This window comes from Oncorhynchus mykiss, chromosome 20 (assembly GCF_057628025.1).
Source record: "Oncorhynchus mykiss isolate SJ-2025 chromosome 20, ASM5762802v1, whole genome shotgun sequence".
Taxonomy (NCBI): domain Eukaryota; kingdom Metazoa; phylum Chordata; class Actinopteri; order Salmoniformes; family Salmonidae; genus Oncorhynchus; species Oncorhynchus mykiss.
This window is the reverse complement of record NC_143041.1, coordinates 11,668,305-11,690,656: the sequence shown is the minus strand read 5'-3', so window position 1 is coordinate 11,690,656 and position 22,352 is coordinate 11,668,305. Positions and strand designations below refer to the sequence as shown.

General features: G+C 42.3%; 1 protein-coding gene across 1 annotated transcript in view; it reads left to right on the top strand.

The window, feature by feature from the left end:
* LOC110498873 (ras-interacting protein 1) overlaps positions 1 to 20,816 on the top strand; it is a 38,188-nt gene extending 17,372 nt beyond the window's left edge. The window contains exons 6-16 of the mRNA XM_021575545.3: positions 3,368 to 3,682; positions 4,941 to 5,077; positions 5,738 to 5,987; positions 6,148 to 6,185; positions 7,612 to 7,838; positions 7,978 to 8,090; positions 17,432 to 17,696; positions 17,773 to 17,945; positions 18,071 to 18,215; positions 18,425 to 18,612; positions 18,758 to 20,816. Of these exons, the coding sequence (XP_021431220.2) occupies positions 3,368 to 3,682; positions 4,941 to 5,077; positions 5,738 to 5,987; positions 6,148 to 6,185; positions 7,612 to 7,838; positions 7,978 to 8,090; positions 17,432 to 17,696; positions 17,773 to 17,945; positions 18,071 to 18,215; positions 18,425 to 18,612; positions 18,758 to 19,279 (2,373 nt within the window). The 3' untranslated portion in view covers positions 19,280 to 20,816. The remainder of the gene's footprint in view (positions 1 to 3,367; positions 3,683 to 4,940; positions 5,078 to 5,737; positions 5,988 to 6,147; positions 6,186 to 7,611; positions 7,839 to 7,977; positions 8,091 to 17,431; positions 17,697 to 17,772; positions 17,946 to 18,070; positions 18,216 to 18,424; positions 18,613 to 18,757) is intronic.
* The last annotated feature ends 1,536 nt before the right edge of the window (positions 20,817 to 22,352 follow it).

The window sequence follows — 22,352 nt, the reverse complement described above, 5'->3', positions numbered from 1 at the left end:
TTGCTGCACTGAAAGTAAAGGGGCTGAATAATTTTGCACGCCCAATTTTTCAGTTTTTGATTTGTTAAAAAAGTTTGAAATATCCAATAAATGTCGTTCCACTTCATGATTGTGTCCCACTTGTTGTTGATTCTTCACAAAAAAATACAGTTTTATATATTTATGTTTGAAGCCTGAAATGTGGCAAAAGTTCAAAGTTCAAGGGGGCGAATACTTTCGCAAGGCACTGTAAATTGGTCTCATCAGACCACAGATTCTTTTTCCTTATGCTCTGAGTCTTTCATGTGCATTTTTGACAACTCCAGGTGTGCTGTCATGTGCCTTTTTGACAACTCCAGGTGTGCTGTCATGTGCCTTTTTGATAACTCCAGGTGTGCTGTCATGTGCCTTTTTGATAACTCCAGGTGTGCTGTCATGTGCCTTTTTCTCAGAAGTGGCTTCCATCGGGCCATTCTCCCATAAAGCCCAGATTGGTAGAGTGCTGTAGAAACTGTTGTCCTTCTGGCAGGTTCTCCCATCTCAGCCAAGGAACTCTGTACTTCTGTCAGAGTGGTCATTGAGGTTCTTGGTCACATCCTTGACCAAGGTCTTCATGCCCGGTTGCTCAGTTTGGTCGGATGGCCAGCTATAGGCAGAGTCAGGGTAGTTCCATATTTTTTCAATTTCCCAATGATGGACACCAATGTACTATTGAAAACGTTAAACACTCTAGAAATATACCATGCCCCAGATATATCCCTCATCACAATTATATCTCTGAGATCTACGGAAAGTTCCTTGGACTTCATGATATAGTTTCTGCTCTGACATGCAGAGTCAAATGTGGGACCTGAGCTCAATTTGGAGTGTCACAGCAAACGGGTGTGAATACTTATTTCATTTTCAATAATTTAGCAAAAATGTCAAACATGTTTTAACACTGTCATTGTCGGGTATTGTACCAGTCAAAAGATGAACACACATACTAATTCAAGGGTTTATCTTTTTTACTATTTTCTACATTGTAGAATAATAGTGAAGACATCAAAACTATGAAATAACAAATATGGAATGTAGTGGCTCATGTAGTCTGGCTCTAACCAGAATAGAGAGGAGTGGGAGGCCCCGGTGCACAACTGAGCAAGAGGACAATTACATTAGTGTCTAGTTTGAGAAACAGACACCTCACAAGTCCTCAACTGGCAGCTTCATTAAATAGTACCCACAAAACACCAGTCTCAACGTCAACAATGAAGAGGCGACTCCAGTATCCTGGCCTTCTAGGCAGAGTTCCTCTGTCCAGTGTCTGTGTTCTTTTGCCCATCTTAATCTTTTTTTTTTATTGGCCAGTCTGAGATATGGATTTTTCTTTGCAACTCTGCCAGCTCAATAAGTTTAAACAGGAAAACGGCAAGATGACAAGAACTGTTTGTTGGAGCAAAATGAGTTTCCATGGCCGAGCAGCCACACACAAACCTAAGATCACCATGCGCAATGCCAAGCGTCAGCTGGAGTGGTGTAAAGCTTGCCACAATTGGACTCTTGAAATGCACATTGTATGCACACTAAGCACATTGTATTTGGTACAAATCATTCCCTAAAGCTCTAGACTTGAGCTGAATCTGGTAATGAATGGTGTGGCTGTTGAATAAGTTGGGGAGACTAAATGACTTGGTGTTACCTTAGACTGTAAACGGTCATGTCAAACATATAGATTCAATGGTTGTAAAGATGGGGAAAGATTCTGTCCATAATAAAGAGATGTTTTGCTTTTTTGACACCACACTCAACACAGCAAGTCCTGCACAGGGCTCTGGTTTTGTTTTATCTTGATTACTGTCCAGCCATGTGGTCAAGTGCTACTAAGACCTAGTTAAGCTGCAGCTGGCCCAGAACAGAGCGGCGCATCTTGCTCTTTATTGTAGTCAAAGGGCTAATATAAATACTACGCATGCCAGTCTCTCTTGGCTGAGGAGAGTTGAGGAGAGACTGACTGCATCACTTCTTTTTTATAAGAAACATTAATGTGCTGAAAATTCCAAATAGTTTGCGTAGTCAACTTACGCACAGCTCTGCCGTTTCCAGCTACAATAGTCATTTACAACATTAACAATGTCCACACTGTATTTCTGACCAATTTGATGTTGTTTTACTGGACAAAAAAAATGCTTTTCTTTCAAAAACAAGGAAATGTCTCAGTGACCCCAAACTTTTGAACGGTAGTGTAGGTAACCAGACTTTTCCAATAGAACACTTTTTCACACACTTTCAAAACTTTCCAAACCAACAAACCGTTGGCTCATTAGGCATTCAACAGGAAGTAAAGGAAGTAAAGAAAAGTACTGTACAGTAGTGTCGATTTCAGTACTGTACAGTAGAGCACATTAGATTAGAGTACCGTATGTGCTGAATTATACTGTACTTTATTGTACTGTGCTGAACATATCTACTTTCCTGCGCTCTACTGTATGGTAATGAACTCTACTCTGCTGTGCTGAGCTGTGATGTCCAAACTTGTGAAACAAAGACGTGTATGATTGGTTCAGACATGGTCTGTTCCGGACCAAATGTGGTCTTGTTTGGGGATGGAGCTCACTAGAATAATAGCCAGTGTGTAGAATAATACCCAAATATGCTAAATAAGGATATTGCATATTTCTACCTTTGTGTACCTATTCAGAATACATCACCATGAAGAGAATAATATTCATAATTACGAATTTCTGTATTGTACAGATATGATGTAATCCATTATCATAATTCTGTTACCAGATGTAAATCCATTTCACCCACCGTAGTTCAATAACCAAAATATGTTTTTTAAACTCAAGGTGTCACGTCAAAGCCGACACCCCATTCTTTCTGCAGACATCTTTCAATCTTAATTTGGATTAGATGTTTCAGAGATTTGAATTTGACCCAAATTCTATCACCAAACTTTGCATCTGCACAGTTCTTTCAGTAAGTGTTGTTTTGTGAAATTTGCTGTGTAAATTGTTCAAAGTAGACCTTGTGCATAGAGTTGTATGGTTAGCAAAATGTTGAAATCAATGTTTTTTTTGTTCGGCATACATTTTAAAGTGAAAATTCTGAGTCAAAGTGTAATTCCGTTACTGTGGAATTGCCATTCTACAGATTGGTGGGGAACATTAGGCTCTTCATCCATACATGGGTTCTTCAAGGGGTGTTGGGCTCTGTTGATGATCAGGGGGATCTGGAGTTGTTCTTCTAAACCCTTTTTAAACTTCTATTTTTCTTACAGGCTGGAACACATGAGGGCCGTGTTGCATGATGTCTGATGGTTGACTGTTGATGTGCTGTAGGGTCTTGACCCAATAAAGTAAATGGGATTTTACAATTCAAATTATCTCTCTTTTTTTCTCCTCAGGACTTCGTCATCTACCTGCTGAACGGTTCAAGCACGTTGATTGGTCGATGTGGTGGCGAAGACAAGGAGAGGTCAAAGGTTGATTTCCCGCTCTCTGCCCCCGACATCCTGCCTCTTCACTGCTGCCTATGTCGCCATGACCACAACGATAAAGGTTCCACCGTCCGCCTCCATCCCTTCCACAGTGCTATGGTAACACGGAACGGGGAGACGTTGTCCAAAGAGGCAGAGCTTAGTCCAGGTGATGTCATCGGGATGGGACGTCACTACCTATTCTTGTTCAAGGACCCCACTGCCTGGGTTGTTATGCAGAAGGTGAATATGTTTAGTTACTATAACCATGTTTCCATCCACAGTTTTCATGCGAGTAAAGTCATACCGTATAAGAAAAATCACTACTGCTGTGACGGAAACAGAGAGTTTTGGTACAATTTTATAAATGGCAACAATTCATTTGTTTGTTTGACATCGTGTGATCGAAAATTAATTATGCGAGAAATGGCAGTGGAAAGTATTTATGCGCAAATATTGATATAATAACCATAATATCGAAGTAAACTTGGAGTCAAGTTTTGTGTGGTCCTTCCTCTACGACTCGGGAAACCATGCAGTTTATTAGACTACAGATGAAATAAGTTAGGAACTTCACAGGGTGATGAAAGTGCACTGTGATCTTGATGCTCCTTTCCAATAAATATCGAGGGTCTTAATGTGGTGACCTGATGATCGATGCTTGACTTCCGTTTGACAAATACAAATATTTGAGCTCTTATCCATAATAATTTCATCATGTAGACGAGCCTATTTGCGAACTGTTGGCTAGAGTACACATGCTAATACCACAGTTTTACTATTTAACACAGTTTTTGTGATTTAAAAAAATGGTAGAGTTGAAAATGCAATGGAAACATATTGAACTTTAGATTTTTATTCACTATGAAAACTTGAGCGAAAAAGTACATTTTGTGTAAATTTGATCTTCTGAGAAGGATCAGAGGACCAATCTGCAGCGTGGTAAGTGTCCATAATGTTTATTTTAATACATAAACTGAACACTACGACATACAAAACAATAAACGTGAAATGAACGAAACAGTCCCGTGCGGTACGAACACTAACACGGAAGACAAACACCCACAACTCAAAAGTGAAACCAGGCTACCTAAGTATGATTCTCAATCAGGGACAACGATTGACAGCTGCCTCTGATTGAGAACCATACTAGGCCGAACACAGAAATCCCAAATATTAGAAAAACGAACATAGACAACCCACCCAACTCACGCCCTGACCATACTAAAACAAAGATATAATAACAGAACTAAGGTCAGAACGTGACCAATCTGCAACAAGTCCATTTGGTGGAAACACACCATTGGTTGGAAAATGACATTTTCTTTATGCCGATTCCAGAATATTTGCATGAAAATCAGTCTCTAATTGTATGGAAACCTAGCTTATGAAAACATTTAGAACTAACAGTTTTGTTCTAGCTCTGTGTTTGTTACAAAACAGATATTTACTGGGTAGGTTTTAAGGTTAAAATTTGACTTCTGACGCATTTTGTTTTTAGGTGAAGGACCCCACTTCTTCTCCCGATCCTACAGTTACTGCTGCTCCCGGGGTTCTGCCCCAGGCCACTACACTCGCTACTAGTGAACCAGCACTCTGCAACACCTGTATCTCAGCTAGTGGGACCAGAGAAATAAGGTAACATCTGCTCACTGGTTGCTTTTCCTCCAAGCTTTTAGTGATACAGGTCGTTATTGTAAATTATGAAGATTACATTTTTTTTTAACTATTCACAAGTTTAAGGACCAGACATTGAAATGGGTTTAGAATATTTATTGAGGAAATGAGAATGAGGATTCAGGAGGGGAATGAGAATGGACTGGATGAAGCCGAGAGCTACGGATGAAGGATCCAGAGGGGTAGAGTTTGGCTTGGAGTCTCAGGTAGACATCATCATCAGGCAGTGGTAGTAGGCTGCTGTGGTGATGGAAATCTCCCCATGAGATCCTTAGAAGAACATAAGAGATACTAGATAGAAGGCGGGATGCTAAACTTGATAAAGCTCGTAAACACACAGCATCATGCCACGTGATACGCTGCAGAACAAACAGGAAGAACGTTAGTTTGGTCAGTTTTAAGTAGGGTGGTAGTGGTGATTAAGGAGAATGAGGACAGGTCGGAAGGCTGATTAGAAATGAGTTGCAGCTAATGCTTGTTGAGTTGCTAGGGAGCTGCGCTCAATGCAACTAATTAAAGTGTTGCATTCAAGTCTGGTCCTCTCCTGAATTTTTGTTCATTCTTAACACCATTAAAACATTTTTTAACTAGACACGTTTCCACTGACATGATCTTCGTCAGGTCTAGAAGGGCCACAGCTTGCCTAAACAACCCTGAGGGTCGTGGCCTGAACCTACTCTACGTTGTGGAGCACGAGGATGCCGTCGTCGAGGAAATCGTTGCCATGGGGAGGGTCCATAGAGACAAGCCGCCGTTGACTGTAGCATTCCTGCTGAGTGTGTGTGTCGAACATTCCGCCACACACCTCCAAACCTCAGACCTCCGCAGACTACTGCTGCTCATAGCCAGCCAGGTCCAGAATGCCATGTGGGTAAGTGACGTTACTGTACGTTACTTTATAGTCAATATGGCTGTATGAATGATCATCTCTTATTTTCTCTTAAAGTGTATGTCATAAATTATATAACTACATTTGGATCAGAAAAGTTTGTAGGCCTAATATTTCATTTTGTCCCCATGCTTTGTAACAGGAACACACCAAGGAGCTTGCTGCTAATCAACCAGAAGTGTGAGTGCCTGCACAAAGCCAAATATTTCCATCTCTGTATTACACAGAGTTATACAGTACCAGTCAAACGTTTGGACACACCTACTCATTCCAGGATTTGTCTTTATTTTTACTGTTTTCTACGCTGTAGAATAATAGTGAAGACATCAAATCTATGAAATAACACATATGGAATCATGTAGTAACCAAAAAAGTGTTAAACAAATCAAAATATATTTTATATTTGAGATTCTTATTTGGTAAAAGACCAAGTCAAAATTATGTGAAGTACAGCAAAAATAAGTAAAGAGAAATGACAGTCCATGAATTTCATGACATGAATTTCAGTCAATGCGGAAAATGTCAAGAACTTTGAACGTTTCTTCAAGTGCAGTCGCAAAAAACATAAAGCACTATGATGAAACTGGCTCTCATGAGGACCGCCACAGGAAAGGAAGACCCAGAGTTACCTCCGCTGCAGAGGATAAGTTCATTAGAGTTAACTGCACCTCAGATTGCAGCCCAAATAAATGCTTCACAGAGTTCAAGTAACAGACACATCTCACAATCAGCTGTTCATAGGAGACTGTGTGAATCAGTACTTCATGGTTGAATTGCCACAAAGAAACCACTACTAAAGGACACCAATAAGAATAAGAGACTTTCTTGGGCCAAGAAACACAAGCAATGGACATTAGACCGGTGGAAGTCTGTCCTTTGATCTGATGAGTCCAAATTTGAGATTTAGGGTTCCAACCGCTGTGTCTTTGTGAGACGCAGAGTAGGTGAACGGATAATCTCTGCATGCGTGGTTTCCACCATGAAGCATGGAGGAGGAGGTGTGATGGTGTGGGGGTGCTTTGCTTGTGACACTGCCTGTGATTAATTTAGAATTCAAGGCACACTTAACCAGCATGGCTACCACAGCATTCTGCAGCGATACGCCATCCCATCTGGTTTGCAGGTGGGACTATAAATTAGTTTTTCAACAGGACAATGACCCAAAACACTTGTGAACTGGCCTCCACAATCACCTGACCTCAACCCAATTGAGATGGTTTGGGGTGAGTTGGACCGCAGAGTGAAGGAAAAGCAGCCAACAAGTGGTCATGTGGGAACTCCTTCAAGATTGTTGGAAAAACATTCCACATGAAGCTGGTTGAGAGAATGCCAAGTGTGTAAAGCGCTCATCAAGGTAACGGGTGGCTACTTTGAAGAATCTCAAATATAAAATATATTTTGATTTGCTTAACAGTTTTCATGATTCCATATGTGTTATTTCATAGTTTTAATGTCTTCACTATTATTCTACAATGAAGAAAATAGTACAAATAAAGAAAACCCCTTAAATGAGTAGGTGTGTCCAGACTTTTGACTGGTACTGTACTTGCCACTGTATGGTTATAGGCATAGGATCTGATTCCATATCTCTTCCTTGGTATCCCAGTCTCTGTAGTGACCCAGAGGAGCAGCAGCCTCTCAACCTGGCAGAACTGGTCTCAGGCCTGCGTACCCTGGTGGTCTGGATGTCCAATGCCCTGGAGCTGCTGTATTACATCCAACAACAGATGCCCCAAACACTGGCCTGGAGGTCACACAGAGAACAAGGGGTGGAGGCAGAGGGAGAGGAACACAATGACAAGGAGGATGAAGAGAGGGAGGAGGAGAGCATGGGTCAGTTTTGGGCTTTTCTATCCTAGCTTCACCTTCTAGCCAGGGGACTAAAATAGTCTAAAGAAAGCCTACTAAGAACTTTACGTAGGATCCATAACATCTATTAAGACATTTACCTATAGTTTCTGTTTGTTGCCAGCCCTGTTGGAGATGAGGCTGTCGTGTGTGAGGTTGGCCAGTGAAGAAGCCATGACGGTTCTGGAGGAAGTTATCATGTTGACCTTTCAGCAGTGTGTCTACTACCTCACCAAGGTCAGTATCCCACACACCTGAACTTTAAACTTCATCAGTTGCATTTTAGTGAGTTCAGCACCAGAGACTAGACCAGGGGTACACAACTCTGGCCTACAACTGTAGAACTTTAAAGGACTAAGCTCCTCAGCAACACTCTACATATTCCCCGATGTACTAGTTAGCTCACCTTGCTTTAGCTTTTCCCTTCAGGGCCTGATGGGTTTGTTGTGTCTCTTAGTCTGAGAAAGAGTCCAGTTAGTTAGTCCTCCTTATTGGACTACTACACTGGGGGCTTTATTGCTGGCCACAGACATACAGCAGGGGTATTGTGTGTGTGTGTGTGTGTGTGTGTGTGTGTGTGTGTGTGTGTGTGTGTGTGTGTGTGTGTGTGTGTGTGTGTGTGTGTGTGTGTGTGTGTGTGTGTGTGTGTGCGCACGTCAGGCCTCTTGTCATTAAGGAGTTTAGAAGTGTTGCCAGGTGTGTGTGTGTATACTGTTTGAGAGGACCTATTGGCAGCTGGGGTACAGCTGGTTGCCCTATATCAGTCAGCACACCATCAGTCAGTGTGTGGTCTGACAAAGAATTCCACAATGGAAGTTTGCTTTGTCATCTTTTGATCACTCCTTGGAGAGGGTCAGGGATAGTTGTTATCATAAACAGACGTCATAGATACAGTCCTCACCCACCTCGACCACCCTCTGCCTAACCCTGCCTGTGACCTGTGACTGCACACTACAGTACCACCCAAACCAAGAGAACATGACTTAGTCATGTACAGGTTGCCACGTCAAGCGTTAGCCATGTTAGCATTAGCCAAGGTAAATTAACTCAAGCTGAGCGTTAGGTGCAGCCTATGCTAAATGCTACGCTAACTGGAAGTCAGTTGTATGCTTACTGAGGCAGACGAGGCCATGGAACCGTTCCGTATCTGTTTCCTGTCCAGGAAGGAAGTGGGAGGGAAAGAGCATCATCACTATGATTTATCCAAAGAGGAAACAGAATAGATTCCTGGAGAGGGTTCGGGGATAGGCAGGCTAGCAGGTTAGCAGCGGTGACTTATTGAACTGTACAGGTCTTCAACTGAAGCTCCCAACCGCATGACAGTATTGGTGCATTGGCATTTCAACTGACTCAGTCTACAGATAATGACAAGTAATTCATCCAACAGACAGAATCTTCTCTGTTATGTCCCCTGTGTTTCATAACCACGTATTTTTAACAATTCCATTATGATGAGACAGGAGACTGGAAACACTTCAACCATTTATCTGGGACATGGTCATCTTAACACACATAACTCCCATGGTGCTCTGCAAAACAACCCCAATACACAACATCTCCCCACCTAGTTAAATTGTCCCCATTGTGAACAACAATAATTGTTCTACAAGTCCAAGCATCTAGTTTCCAGCCTAACACTTGTAGGGTAATGGTGGTCAACCTGACTCTCAACAACAATGTCTCTAGACTGAGGCGTTGACACAGGTGTAGGTAGTTGAGTAGCCTCACAGTCTCCTCACACACTTGTGTTGTTGCGGCTGAGTCAGTGTCGTGAGAACATGACTGTGAGCCCCTAGGTGATGACGGCTGGGTCAGGGTGTCACCCAGTAACAGTTCTGGACCCATCATGACTGGTGGTTCTGTCGGTGTTGCTTTACTCAACCGTAACTGCCCACTGGGCACACTTCGTCATTTTAACTTAATTGGGTAACATTTGGTTGAGACGTTGGTCAACAAGATTACAACTTCATTGGGTTTACTTGATAGCCACCTACACAAATAGCTAGCTAGAACCAAGTGTTAATAAGATAAATTCATTTAAAAAGATTAAAAGCAATACAAATAAGTTCTCCAGTAGGCACAAATCATTAAAATCCAGACAGAAAATATTTACACAAGAAGCCATCTAATATCACACAGTCAAAACTCTCCGTCGTTTAGTTAAGTTCACCATTCTGCGATTCTCACTGTTAATAAACATCAGGCGTTTAGTTCACCTACTCAAAGAGACAGCCAACAGTTATTTTTTTATTTTGGTAAGATCGAGTTTGAAAACTATACTCGACTAATAATTACCTCAGTGCATTCATAAAGTATTCAGCCCCTTGAATTTTTGCACATTTTATTACGTTACAGCCTTATTCTAAAATGTATTACCTAATGTTTTCCCCCTCATCAATCTACACACAATATCCCATAATGACCAAGCGAAAACAGGCTTTTAGAAATGTTTGCAAAAAAACAACAACTGATAACTGAAATACCTTATTTACATAAGTATTCAGACCTTTTGCTATGAGACTCGAAATTGAGCTCAGGTGCATACAGTTTCCACTGATCATCCTTGAGATGTTTCTACAGCTTGATTGGAGACCACCTGTGGTAAATTCAATTGATAGGACATGATTTGAAAAGGCACACACCAGTCTATATAAGGTCCCACAGTTGACAGTGCATGTCAGAGCAAAAACCAATCCATGAGGTCGAAGGAATTTTCCAGAGAGCTCTGAGACAGGATTGTGTTGAGGCACAGATCTGGGGAAGGGTACCAAAACATTTCTGCAGCTTCGAAGGTCCCCAAGAACACAGTGGCCTACTCATTCTTAAATGGAAGAAGTTTGGAACCACCAAGACTCTTCCTAGAGCTGTCCGCCTGGCCAAACTGAGCAATTGGGCTAGAAGGGCCTTGGTCAGAGAGGTGACCAAGAAGCAGATGGGCACTCTGACAGAGCTCCAGAATTCCTCTGTGGAGATGGGAAAGCCTTCCAGAAGGACAACCATCTCTGCAGCACTCCACCAATCAGGCCTTTAGGGTAGAGTGGCCAAAAGGCACATGACAGCCCACTTGGAGTTTGCCAAAAGGTACCTAAAGACTCTCAGAGCATGAGAAACAAGATTCTCTGGTCTGATGAAACCAAGATTGAACTCTTTGGCCTGAATGCCAAGCGTCACATCTGGAGGAAACCTGGCACCATCCCTATGGTGAAGCATTGTGGTGGCAGCATCATGCTGTGGAGTTGTTTTTCAGCGGCAGGGACTGGAAGACTAGTCAGGATCGAAGGAAAGATGAACGGCGTAAAGTACAGAGATCCTTGCTGTAAAACTGATCCCTAGCACTCAAGACCTCAGACTGGGGCAAATATATTCAGCTTCCAACAGGACAATGACCCTAAGCGAACAGCCAAGACAATGCAGGAGTGGCTTCGGGACAAGTCTCTGAATGTCCTTGAGTGGCCCAGCCAGAGGCCGAACTTGAACCCGATTGAACATCTCTGGGGAGACCTGAAAATAGCAGTGCATCAACACTCCCCATCCAACCTGACAGAGCTTGAGAGGATCTGCAGAGAAGAATGGGAGAAACTCCCCAAATACAAGTCTGCCAAGCTTGTAGCGTCATACTCAAGAAGAATCAAGGCTGTAATCGCTGCCAAAGGTGCTTCAACAAAGTACTAAGTAAAGGGTTTGAATACCTACGTAAATGTGATTTGTATTTTTTTATTTTTTTTTATACATTTGTAGATTGATGAGAAAAATATATATTTAATACATTTTTAGAATAAGGCTGTAATGTAACAACATTTGAAAAAAGATACATAAAATATTCAGTATTCTTTTTCAAAATGTTGTTACATTACAGCCTTATTCTAAAATTAATTAAATATATATTTAGGGGTGTCAAACACACTGCCCGTGGTTAGGTTTGAGTAAAAAAAAAATATATATATATACAGTGGGGCAAAAAATGATTTAGTCAGCCACCAATTGTGCAAGTTCTCCCACTTAAAAAGATGAGAGAGGCCTGTAATTTTCATCATAGGCACACTTCAACTATGACAGACAAAATGAGAAAAAAAATCCAGAAAATCACATTGTAGGATTTTTTATTAATTTATTTGCATATTATGGTGGAAAATAAGTATTTGGTCAATAACAAAAGTTTATCTCAATACTTTGTTATATACCCTTTGTTGGCAATGACAGAGGTCAAACATTTTCTGTAAGTCTTCACAAGGTTTTCACACACTGTTGCTGGTATTTTGGGCCATTCCTCCATGCAGATCTCCTCTAGAGCAGTGATGTTTTGGGGCTGTTGCTGGGCAACACAGACTTTTAACTCCCTCCAAAGATTTTCTTTGGGGTTGAGATCTGGAGACTGGCTAGGCCACTCCAGGACCTTAAAATGCTTCGCCACTCTTTCGTTGCCCGGGCGGTGTGTTTGGGATCATTGTCATGCTGAAAGACCCAGACACATTTCATCTTCAATGCCCTTGCTGATAGGAGGTTTTCACTCAAAATCACACGATGGCCCCACATGGCCCCATTCATTCTTTCCTTTACACAGATCAGTTGTCCTGGTCCCTTTGCAGAAAAACAGCCCCAAAGCATGATGTTTCCACCCCCATGCTTCACAGAAGGTATGGTGTTCTTTGGATGCAACTCAACATTCTTTGTCCTCCAAACACGACGAGTTGAGTTTTTACCAAAAAGTTATATTTTGGTTTCATCTGACCATATGATATTCTCCCAATCTTCTTCTGGATCACCCAAATGCTATCTAGCAAACTTCAGACGGGCCTGGACATGTACTGGCTTAAGCAGGGGGACACGTCTGGCACTGCAGGATTTGAGTCCCTGGCGGCGTAGTGTGTTACTGATGGTAGGCTTTGTTACTTTGGTCCCAGCTCTCTGCAGGTCATTCACTAGGTCCCCCCGTGTGGTTCTGGGATTTTTGCTCACCGTTCTTGTGATCATTTTGACCCCACGAGGTGAGATCTTGCGTGGAGCCCCAGATCGAGGGAGATTATCAGTGGTCTTGTATGTCTTCCATTTCCTAATAATTGCTCCCACAGTTGATTTCTTCAAACCAAGCTGCTTACCTATTGCAGATTCAGTCTTCCCAGCCTGGTGCAGGTCTACAATTTTGTTTCTGGTGTCCTTTGACAGCTCTTTGGTCTTGGCCATAGTGGAGTTTGGAGTGTGACTGTTTGAGGTTGTGAACAGGTGTATTTTATACTGATAACAAGTTCAAACAGGTGCCATTAATACAGGTAACGAGTGGAGGACAGAGGAGCCTCTTAAGAAGAAGTTACAGGTCTGTGAGAGCCAGAAATCTTGCTTGTTTGTAGGTGACCAAATACTTATTTTCCACCATAATTTGCAAATAAATTCATTAAAAATCCTACAATGTGATTTTCTGGATCTCGTTTTGTCTGTCATAGTTGAAGTGTACCTATGATGAAAATTACAGGCCTCTCTCATCTTTTTAAGTGGGAGAACCTGCACAATTGGTGGCTGACTAAATACCTTTTTACCCCACTGTATATATATAAAGAAAGTATTCAGTATTCTTAAATATATATTTTCTCTTTTTTATTTTACTCAAACCTCACCACTGGCAGTATGTTTGACACCCCTGCTGTAATGTCTTTCATGCTACCCAGCTCTCCATTAAAGATTTTTACATGTTTATTTAAGATGGACGGTAGGCTTGAGTCTCCATGTGTCATTGCAATCCAGTGTGATTCATAAACTGCCCAGCAGTGATGAAAAGTCCCCTTTCACGACGTAGAGTGGGAACTTTTCAGTTTGTCCATTTAACTAAACAGTGACCTCAGTGATGCCTCTCGCGGCGCCAGATTCACCTGTGTAAGTCTTTTACGCGATGTGTACTGGCTGAAGTGGAAAGTGTTTCCGTGTCTTTTGGTAGACTGTGTCTGACACGTGATACATCTACCCTTGTGTCAATCTCCATACGCACTGGTTGCCTCTCTAGCAACTGAGAGACATAGTAGTCGTGCCACAGTCAGTATATTCAGTTCAACTTCCTCGTTGGATGAGTCATTAATCTCAGTGGTCTCTTGCTCAAAAACATGTCTCTTTTTCCTTTTGTTGGAATGATTCTTTCTTCTTTTCAGTCTTTGACATTTTCTCTTTTTGTTTCTGCACGCTCGCTCAGTGTGGCCCTTTTTAACACAGGCTCGGCAATCCATGTCCTTACACCAGCATACAGGCGCCTGATGTCCCCCTGTGCCACAGTGGAAGCATGTGCCTTCATTTCTCTATCTGTGATTTTCAGTTCCAACTCTGTGCACTTTTCCTGACGAACTCAACTGCGGAGCCTCTTTAGCAGCTAGTTCCATGAACACACTGACCTTCAATGGCTCTTGACAAGGTCAGATTACTTTGTCAATAGTCTCTTTTTTGTGTAGCTTCACTCTGTAGCCCACATACTAGTCTGTCTCTAATGTTGTCATCATTCAACTCTGATAGTTTATTTAATGCAGCAGCAAAGCATTGTCACTGATTCTCCCTCTTCCGGATTTCTTCTGTGGAAGAAACCTTTAAGCAACTAGTTGTTTTGGTGAAAAGTGTCCTTTCAGTATTTCCACAATATCCCCATACGTCTTATTACCTGGCCTGACTGGCTGTAGGGGCGGCAGGTAACCTAGTGGTTAGAGCTGACAAGGTAAGAATATGTTGTTCTGACTGTGAGCAAGGCAGTTAACCCACTGTTCCCCGGGCGCCGAAGACGTGGATGTCGATTAAGGCAGCCCCCCGCACCTCTCTGATTCAGAGGGGTTGGGTTAAATGTGGAAGACACATTTCAGTTGAAGACATTCAGAGAAATGAAAGCACGTGCTTCCCCTTTCCCCTGTAGCAGGCTGCATAGTAAACTAATGTCTTTGGCCCCGTAACACAAAATTCTGTCCTCATCAATGTAATTTGCGATAACAAAATATTCAGACCATTTGTTATGAGCTCCACTGCTCAACACTTTCATCAAGCTGTCCAACGTTTCAAACAATTCCGGACATTTTTCATTTCTCAATAGGCCCCTGATTATCACTCACTTAAATATTGTCCTCAACCACATTTTCCTCAGTCACGTGATCTTCATTCACTTCACTCACTGACTTTTCACCCTCAAGTTAGCTCATTTAGCAGTTTTTAATTCCAGAGTTTGTCTTCACAGTTGAAGAAATGTTCTTTCCTTTACTGTATAGCCCTCCCATTTTAATCTTTTTGTTTACCTTCTACGACGTCCGTCTTGAATCCTTTTCTGCCGTTTATGACGACACAAACTCTCTCTCTTAGCTAGCTCGACTATTCACTTGCCTCTGCTGGCAATACACTGTGGTAACATAGAGCGAGTATCATGGAAAATAAGTTTTAAACTTGTAAAAACCAACATCTTCTGGACAGAATAGTTGCTGTAGGTTCAGACTTACTCGTCGTCAATCTTTTGTTGTGTCACCTGGGTTTCATAACCACATCTTTATAACAATTAATTAATGATGAGACGGGAGACAGGAAAACACGGTTCAACCATTTATCCGAAACGTGGTCGTCTCAACACACACAACTTCCATGATGCTCTGCAACACAATCCCAACACTCTAGATAAGTTTGTGGTTTACATATTTCTGTACAATGCAGAAGGAAATGTCTGTCCAGTCTGAACTACCTGGCCTCAGTATCCATTTCTGCTGTGCTGCAGATGTTTAGGTCATGTATGTTCATTCATGGATGACAATGTAATACTTATTGCTATATCTAAATTCATATAAATCTAGTGGTTTATTGGTGTGTCTGATGATTCCTTTTTCCAAATCTATCCTTGAAATCTCTGTTTTGAGCTCATGATCCTACTCAAGCTGTATAGTCCTAGTGATTGTGTGGTTCTAAGCTTGTGTTGCTCCTAGAGCTGTGCAGAGCTCTGTAGTCCTGGTGATTGTGTGGTTCTAAGCTTGTGTTGATCCTAGAGCTGTGCAGAGCTCTGTAGTCCTGGTGATTGTGTTGCTCCTAGAGCTGTGCAGAGCTCTGTAGTCCTGGTGATTGTGTGGTTGGTGGGTTTCTCTGGATGTAGATCTCCTCATCGATCACATATGTCAGGACTATAGCTCCAGTTAGTTCTGACAGCTAGACTGGACCAAACAATGCTAGGAATGTGTTAGCAGCTGGGGCGAGCTGTGTGTGCGTGTGTGTGTGTTTGTGTGTGCCAGGCTAACATTCATGGGGAAAGCTTCTCAAAGCCCCACTTCTTCACAGATCTCTATTCATCCTTGTATGGCAGCCAGGGTTATTTTTGATAGGAAAAGGGTGTTTATCGAGGACTGCCTATATGTGTGACTGTGTGTCAAAGTGTGTGTGTGTGTGGGGGGGGGGGGGTTCAAGAGACAGGAGCTCAGAATGTATATTCTCCCTCTCAATACTCTCCTTTGTCACGCCGCTCTCAGACTACTGGTCTGGGTGGGTGGGTAGGTGTGTGGGTGTGTTGCATGTGGGCTTGTACTGTGCATGTGCTACCGTTTTCTGAGCAAATTCAAATGTAAACCAAACAGAGCTGAATGGTCTATCTAAAGCTATAATAACAGAAATGAAAGTGTGTGTGCTTATGTTGGGATCTTGTCGTGTCATTCCATCTGGTGTAGGGGAAACAGATGCTGGTGTAGGCTGGAAAACAAAAGACTCTTCTGGTGATCGGCCGGTCCCAGAGGAGGACCTGGCATGAACGAACACACACACACACACACACTTTCAGCCTTCAGGGCACGATAAGTGCCATGGCTACATGTGGCATTACAGTGAAACATTGGAACATGTTGAGGGTGGGGTCATTGTTTTGTTGGGCATCTGGTGATGAGCTACATTTTCCAACTGAAAACATGGACACATAGTTTGGGTCTATTTCTCCTCATTTCCTGTGTCTCCTGTTTAGATGTCATGGGAAATGTTACGCTGATATGTGCAATGGCTTAGGACTCATGAATGTACAGTATATAGGCTAATAAACCAGAGCAATAAGCATGGAGATATATAGTCACTATACTGCTGTAGTATACTGTAAAGGGATGTGAAGGAGAGGAAGTCACTCAGAGATTCTGTACTGTACCACTCAGCAGTTTATCATGCCATGCCCACACAAGCCAGATTCACAGGCTTTTTTCACAATACATATTCAGCTCTGTAGGAATGTCAATCCACGGAGCTCACTGGCTGGTGCCCCAGTGCCAAGTGAGATTGGAAAGAGGGGTGGGGTGGGGTAGAGGAGAGTCCTGAGGGACAGGGAGTGTGAGGGGGGGGGCTTGTTCTGTCTGACTACAATTAGCCAGAACAAAGCCATCATTGTCATAGCTAGCCTGCCCTGTAGAGCAGAAGAAAGAGGGCTTTTGGCTGAGAAGAAATAAGAGAGAGAGTGGCTGCAGACATTAACTGTAGTTTAGTCTCCCACTACTCTCACTGTCAGACCTCATCTCTGGTCAAACACCCACATTCACAACGAAATCATTCTGCTGCAGGGGGAGCGGTATAATTTGTTATATTGTATATACAGTATCTTATCTTTGTATCCCCTCTAGACTCTGTATCCAATTCTGCCTAGTTTGCTGGACAGTGACCCATTCAGGGGGAGCAGTGGGCTGCTTCTCCCCGAGCAAAATGAGCTGTTCCTGGATAGCGGTGGTGTGCAGGTCCCTGGAGAGACAGACCAGGTCCTGGAGGTCCTGACAGAGACCAGCAGACTGCTACAGGACTGTCAGCTCCACCATGAGATCTCCTCTCAGCTCCTGGCCTATCTCTTCTACTTCATCAATGCTTCACTGTTCAACACACTCATGGAGAGAGGTGAGGACACACACACACACACACACACACACATTCTCTTTCTATGTCATTAACACAGATTGTTTTGTGAGTGAAGGTTCAGAGGATGAATTCTACCAGTGGTCCAGAGGGGTCCATATCAGCGCTAACCTAGACCTGCTACTGGACTGGGCCCAAGGGTCTGGACTGGGTGACTTGGTTGTGGAACATCTCCACACACTCTCCTCTGCTGTCAACCTACTGGCCACTCCAAGGGAACAACTAATGCAGGTCAGAGACGCTCATACACACCTGCATGTGCACACACACACACACACACACACACACACACTCACGGGAGAGGGGAGAGGTGACACACACAAGCTCAGCCCTCCACACACACATTTTCCCTGTAGTCCTCCTGGGAGTCCCTGCGATGTGCGTTCCCCAGTCTGAGTCCAGCCCAGCTCCACCACCTGCTGAGAGGCTACAGCCCAGCCACACCCTGGCCCCCACACTGGGCCCCTTCTGATGAGGATCACCTAGCTACACAGAACACTGGTCAGTTGGTTGATTGTCTGCTGTTAATCCACTATAGTAAACATCTGACTTGTTTTGTGGCTTTGTTTTTTCACTGTTGCCATTTCAAACTGAGACAAGCAAACCAGCAACATAGACACAGTATTAAACCTATGATGAGGACATGATATTTGTGCTACACTATCGTTTGATTTACTTTCTCTTAACCCCTCTTGCCCTCCTCTCACTAGCTGATATCCTGGAGAGTTTTGACAGCCACCCTCCCCTGGTGCTGCCCAGCTCTGGTTTCAGCCTCAGGCTTGGGGGAGAGGTGACAGACTCAGGCCTGGCTGGACAGCTCAGGAGGCTGCAGGAGTTTATCAGCAACCTGTCTGTCAAAGAGTCACCAGAGAATTTCAGTCATATGCACACGCAACAGGTAACACATTTGGTTCACAACTGTTGCTTGAATTAATTAGACATGGGTTTATATCTATATGATACTGGTTTACTACTTTTTCGTGGAACTATTTTGTTCTAGAACTCTTTTAGAACTCATATGCTTAGTTCTGGAAATCCCGCAGGAATATGCTGTTCCTACGGAAGCCAAGAAGACAAAAATGGCAACTCTCCCAAAGGCCTCCCTGGAGTCTCTCGAATCCCCCCCCGTAGAGAAGGTCCTACCTCTGGACACTCCTCCATCACCCCCCTCTCAATTATCTACGCCCTCTCCCCTTCACCCTCCCCCCTTTCCCCCCCAGCAAAGCCCTTCTCCCCCAAGTGATTTGAACTCTTGTGGGGCCCTACTGACCCAAAAGCTGAAGAGCCTGGAGCTCCAGTTCAGAGAGACAGACCTAAGCCCCCTCACCCAGAGGAGGTCTGCCCTGGACCCCTCCTGTCTCCTCACCCCTCCTAACACCCCCCACAGCCTGGAGCTGGTTGAACCAGAGACTGAGCATCAGGAGGATGAAGAGGTGTTTACTCTAGAGCTACAGAGAGGAGATAGAGGACTGGGATTGGCTCTGGTGGATGCAAGGGTGAGTGACAGAGACAAGGATATGCACTTAAAAAAAAGTACTATTTGGATCAACCCCCCCAAAAAATAGTTCAACTGATTACAAGTAAATTAGTTGTGCTCTTATGGCAGTATCTTTACAGAAGATGGCAGTATTCAGGTTTAAATTGGAAAAACAAATACAATAGACCAGATTAACTGGAATGACAACAAACAAAAAAAGAACAAACTGAAAACCACGCCCCCAATAAACCACGCCCCCAACTCTTCTGATTGGCTGCTGCCGCTACATTGCCCCCATCGCTTTTCAATGCACATGAGGTGTTGAAAGCAATTAAGAAGCTTTCATTCAATTCCAAAAATCACATTGATCTGACAAATTCTTTATTTGATTTCAGACAAACTGAATAGGTTGAACAAACCAAAGCGTAATTCTAGATCATTCCAAAAGTGTACTCTTCTCTATTCTGACCCATCTGAAACATCCTGCAGCTTTCCAGGACCAGTGGTGTTTGTGCTGTCTGAGTGACTGGCCTTAACCTTGGTAAGGTTCATCTTTAGGTAATAACTCATTCTGAAAACATTCAATTTAGACCTCCCTGGTAGCCCTGATGGCTATCTGAGAACTCACTCAGAGAAAAAACAACACGGTCCAAGGTCAAATCAATGAAGCTCAGATGACAAGAGTAGCCATTTTTAAAATCTCTATCTGCCCTAAAAAACAGGTTTTGTCATAAAAATTGTATGTTTTATACTGTCTCCTCCACACCTGGGTCCAATAGTCCAGCATGGTGGTATGAGAACTGTTTGTTTTCTTGCTTTTCAGGACTGGGTTTGCAATTTTTTTAGGTAATTAGTAGACATGAGAGGATGCAAATGAACTGCTTTTTGTATGCATTATTTGGTCACTCCGTCTCTAGAAGTGTATTTTGTGTCAGACATTGCCTCCTGGTGGTCTGGGAGTGCAATTTCTGTGTTCATGAAACTCATGAACATGAGTAAATAACCTCATGTCACAGCGAGTAATGTTTACGTGCACCTGGGCCATAATTATAATATATATGGGGTGGCCCCCAATATATTAGAATTGTACGTAAACCTTGCTCACTGTGACATGAGGTTATTTACTCATTAAAATATGCTCAAAATGCCCCCCCCCCCAGCATCTTGATATAAAAAATATAAACTTTTTTTTTTTTGCTATGCTACGACAGGCAACCACGCATCGCCGTCTGAAATAATCATTAGCAAATGTCATCATAATTATAACTTAACAAATTGCCATTATTATTACTACCGGTTCTAGTATTACGGTGTACTGCAATTCTGCGTGTGGCTTGTCCAAGTGGTTTTGCCGTACTCCAGCAGAAGCCGTTGCTCGACTGCTGTGGGTAGATATAATCAATGTTAAACACTGTACTGTCTTTCTATTTCATTACTTTCAAATGTATTAACAAGTGGAAAACTATAATGTAATATGAGTGTTACGTAGGCTATTTCACTGTCGATTCTGATAGTTTTGACGTCACACGTCATTTTGAGCGGGACTGTAATTGTGGAAATAAATATTTGCAAAAAAAGTGTCAGTAATTGCATGGAGTGGAAATAAACGTTTTTGGTAAAAACGGGCCGATTTGCGAGTGCTAATCAATCAACCATCACTAACGTTAGCTATCATACTAACTCACTTGGAAAGTTCATTAGCCAAACATTCACCCAGCGATCAACAATGGTAACTCACGCGGGCTTATTGGTTAGTAATCTATTCCTTAACATCATGGCAAGAGTGAACATGAAATAAATATTATCAGTAAACAAGTGGTGTACTTGTTTACTGATAATATTTATTTCATGTTCACTCTGGTGCGTTCTGAATAGGGAGAGAGAGAGCATGAGGATGCCAACAGGGCAGGGAGAGCAGGTGACAATGGAGGTGAGTGAGAAAAGGAGCAAGTACTGATGGGTGGGTATAATTTGTGGAACGTTCCAACAGGAATCCGTTCCAAAAACTTCGTAAATAACAAGGTTGCCAACAAGCAACGCATACAGAGTCGTATAACAGTAGAATGAGATACCGGGTAGGGAGTGAGCTATGTAATTACGTTTTTCACTCACCACGTTTATTCGGAAAAAATGTATCTTCGTTCTAGTAGCCTCCACCATTTCTCATTCGTTGGTTTAGTTATTATTTCCGGTGTTCCTGCATTTGCGGGTGAACTCTGTTGCGCCTCAATTGGGGAATCGCTGTGGTTGAAATGTAACTAATGACCGCAAGCCCCAGTATTTTATTAGCTAGGTGGCTTGTACACAATTGTTATCGATGATACTGTATATCAGAAGCATGCATTGTATTTTGCCAAGTTCTCTCTGTGTTAATCATTTTCCCCAAATATAGCAGGTAACTTGTGTCTATGTCGATGTTTTTGAGTTCATCTTGCCTAGTTAAATAAAGATAAAATAAATTAGAACATTTAAAATATATACTTTGACCTATTTCAGGTAACCCCAAGATGCTTGATTCACTACACCTGCTTTTGAATAACTTTCCAGTCGCTTTACATTCCGACTTTTGAACGTCTGTTTATTGGACATATATATTAGTGTCTAATAAAAAATAGCAACTTATGTAAAGCATCCCATCTGTGTTAAGGTTAAAGTGTGTGTGTGTATATATATATATATATATATATATATATATATATATATATATATATATATAATATATATGTGTGTAGTGTAGGTCTTCTTGATGTCCACTAGGTGTCATCACAGCTTCAATAATGTCACACCAGGTTCACAACATGTTTTTCATGTGTAACAAATCAAATTGTATTTGTCACATGCGCCGAATACTACATGTGTAGACCTTACAGTGAAATGCTGAAATTAAGCCCTTAACCAACAATTTAGTTGTAAGAAAAATGTGTTAAGTAAAAAATAAGAAATAAAAGTAACAAATAATTAAAGATCAACAGTAAAATAACAATAGCGAGGTTATATACATGGGGTACCGGTGTTCCTTTCAAGTCCAGTGGTGTAAATTACTTAACAAAAATGTATTTAAACTACTCCACTACATTTTGTTTATATCTGTTTTTTTTGTATCTGTACTTTTACTCTTTCTGTTTCTTTACAACATTCAATTTTACTTCGCCACATTTTTT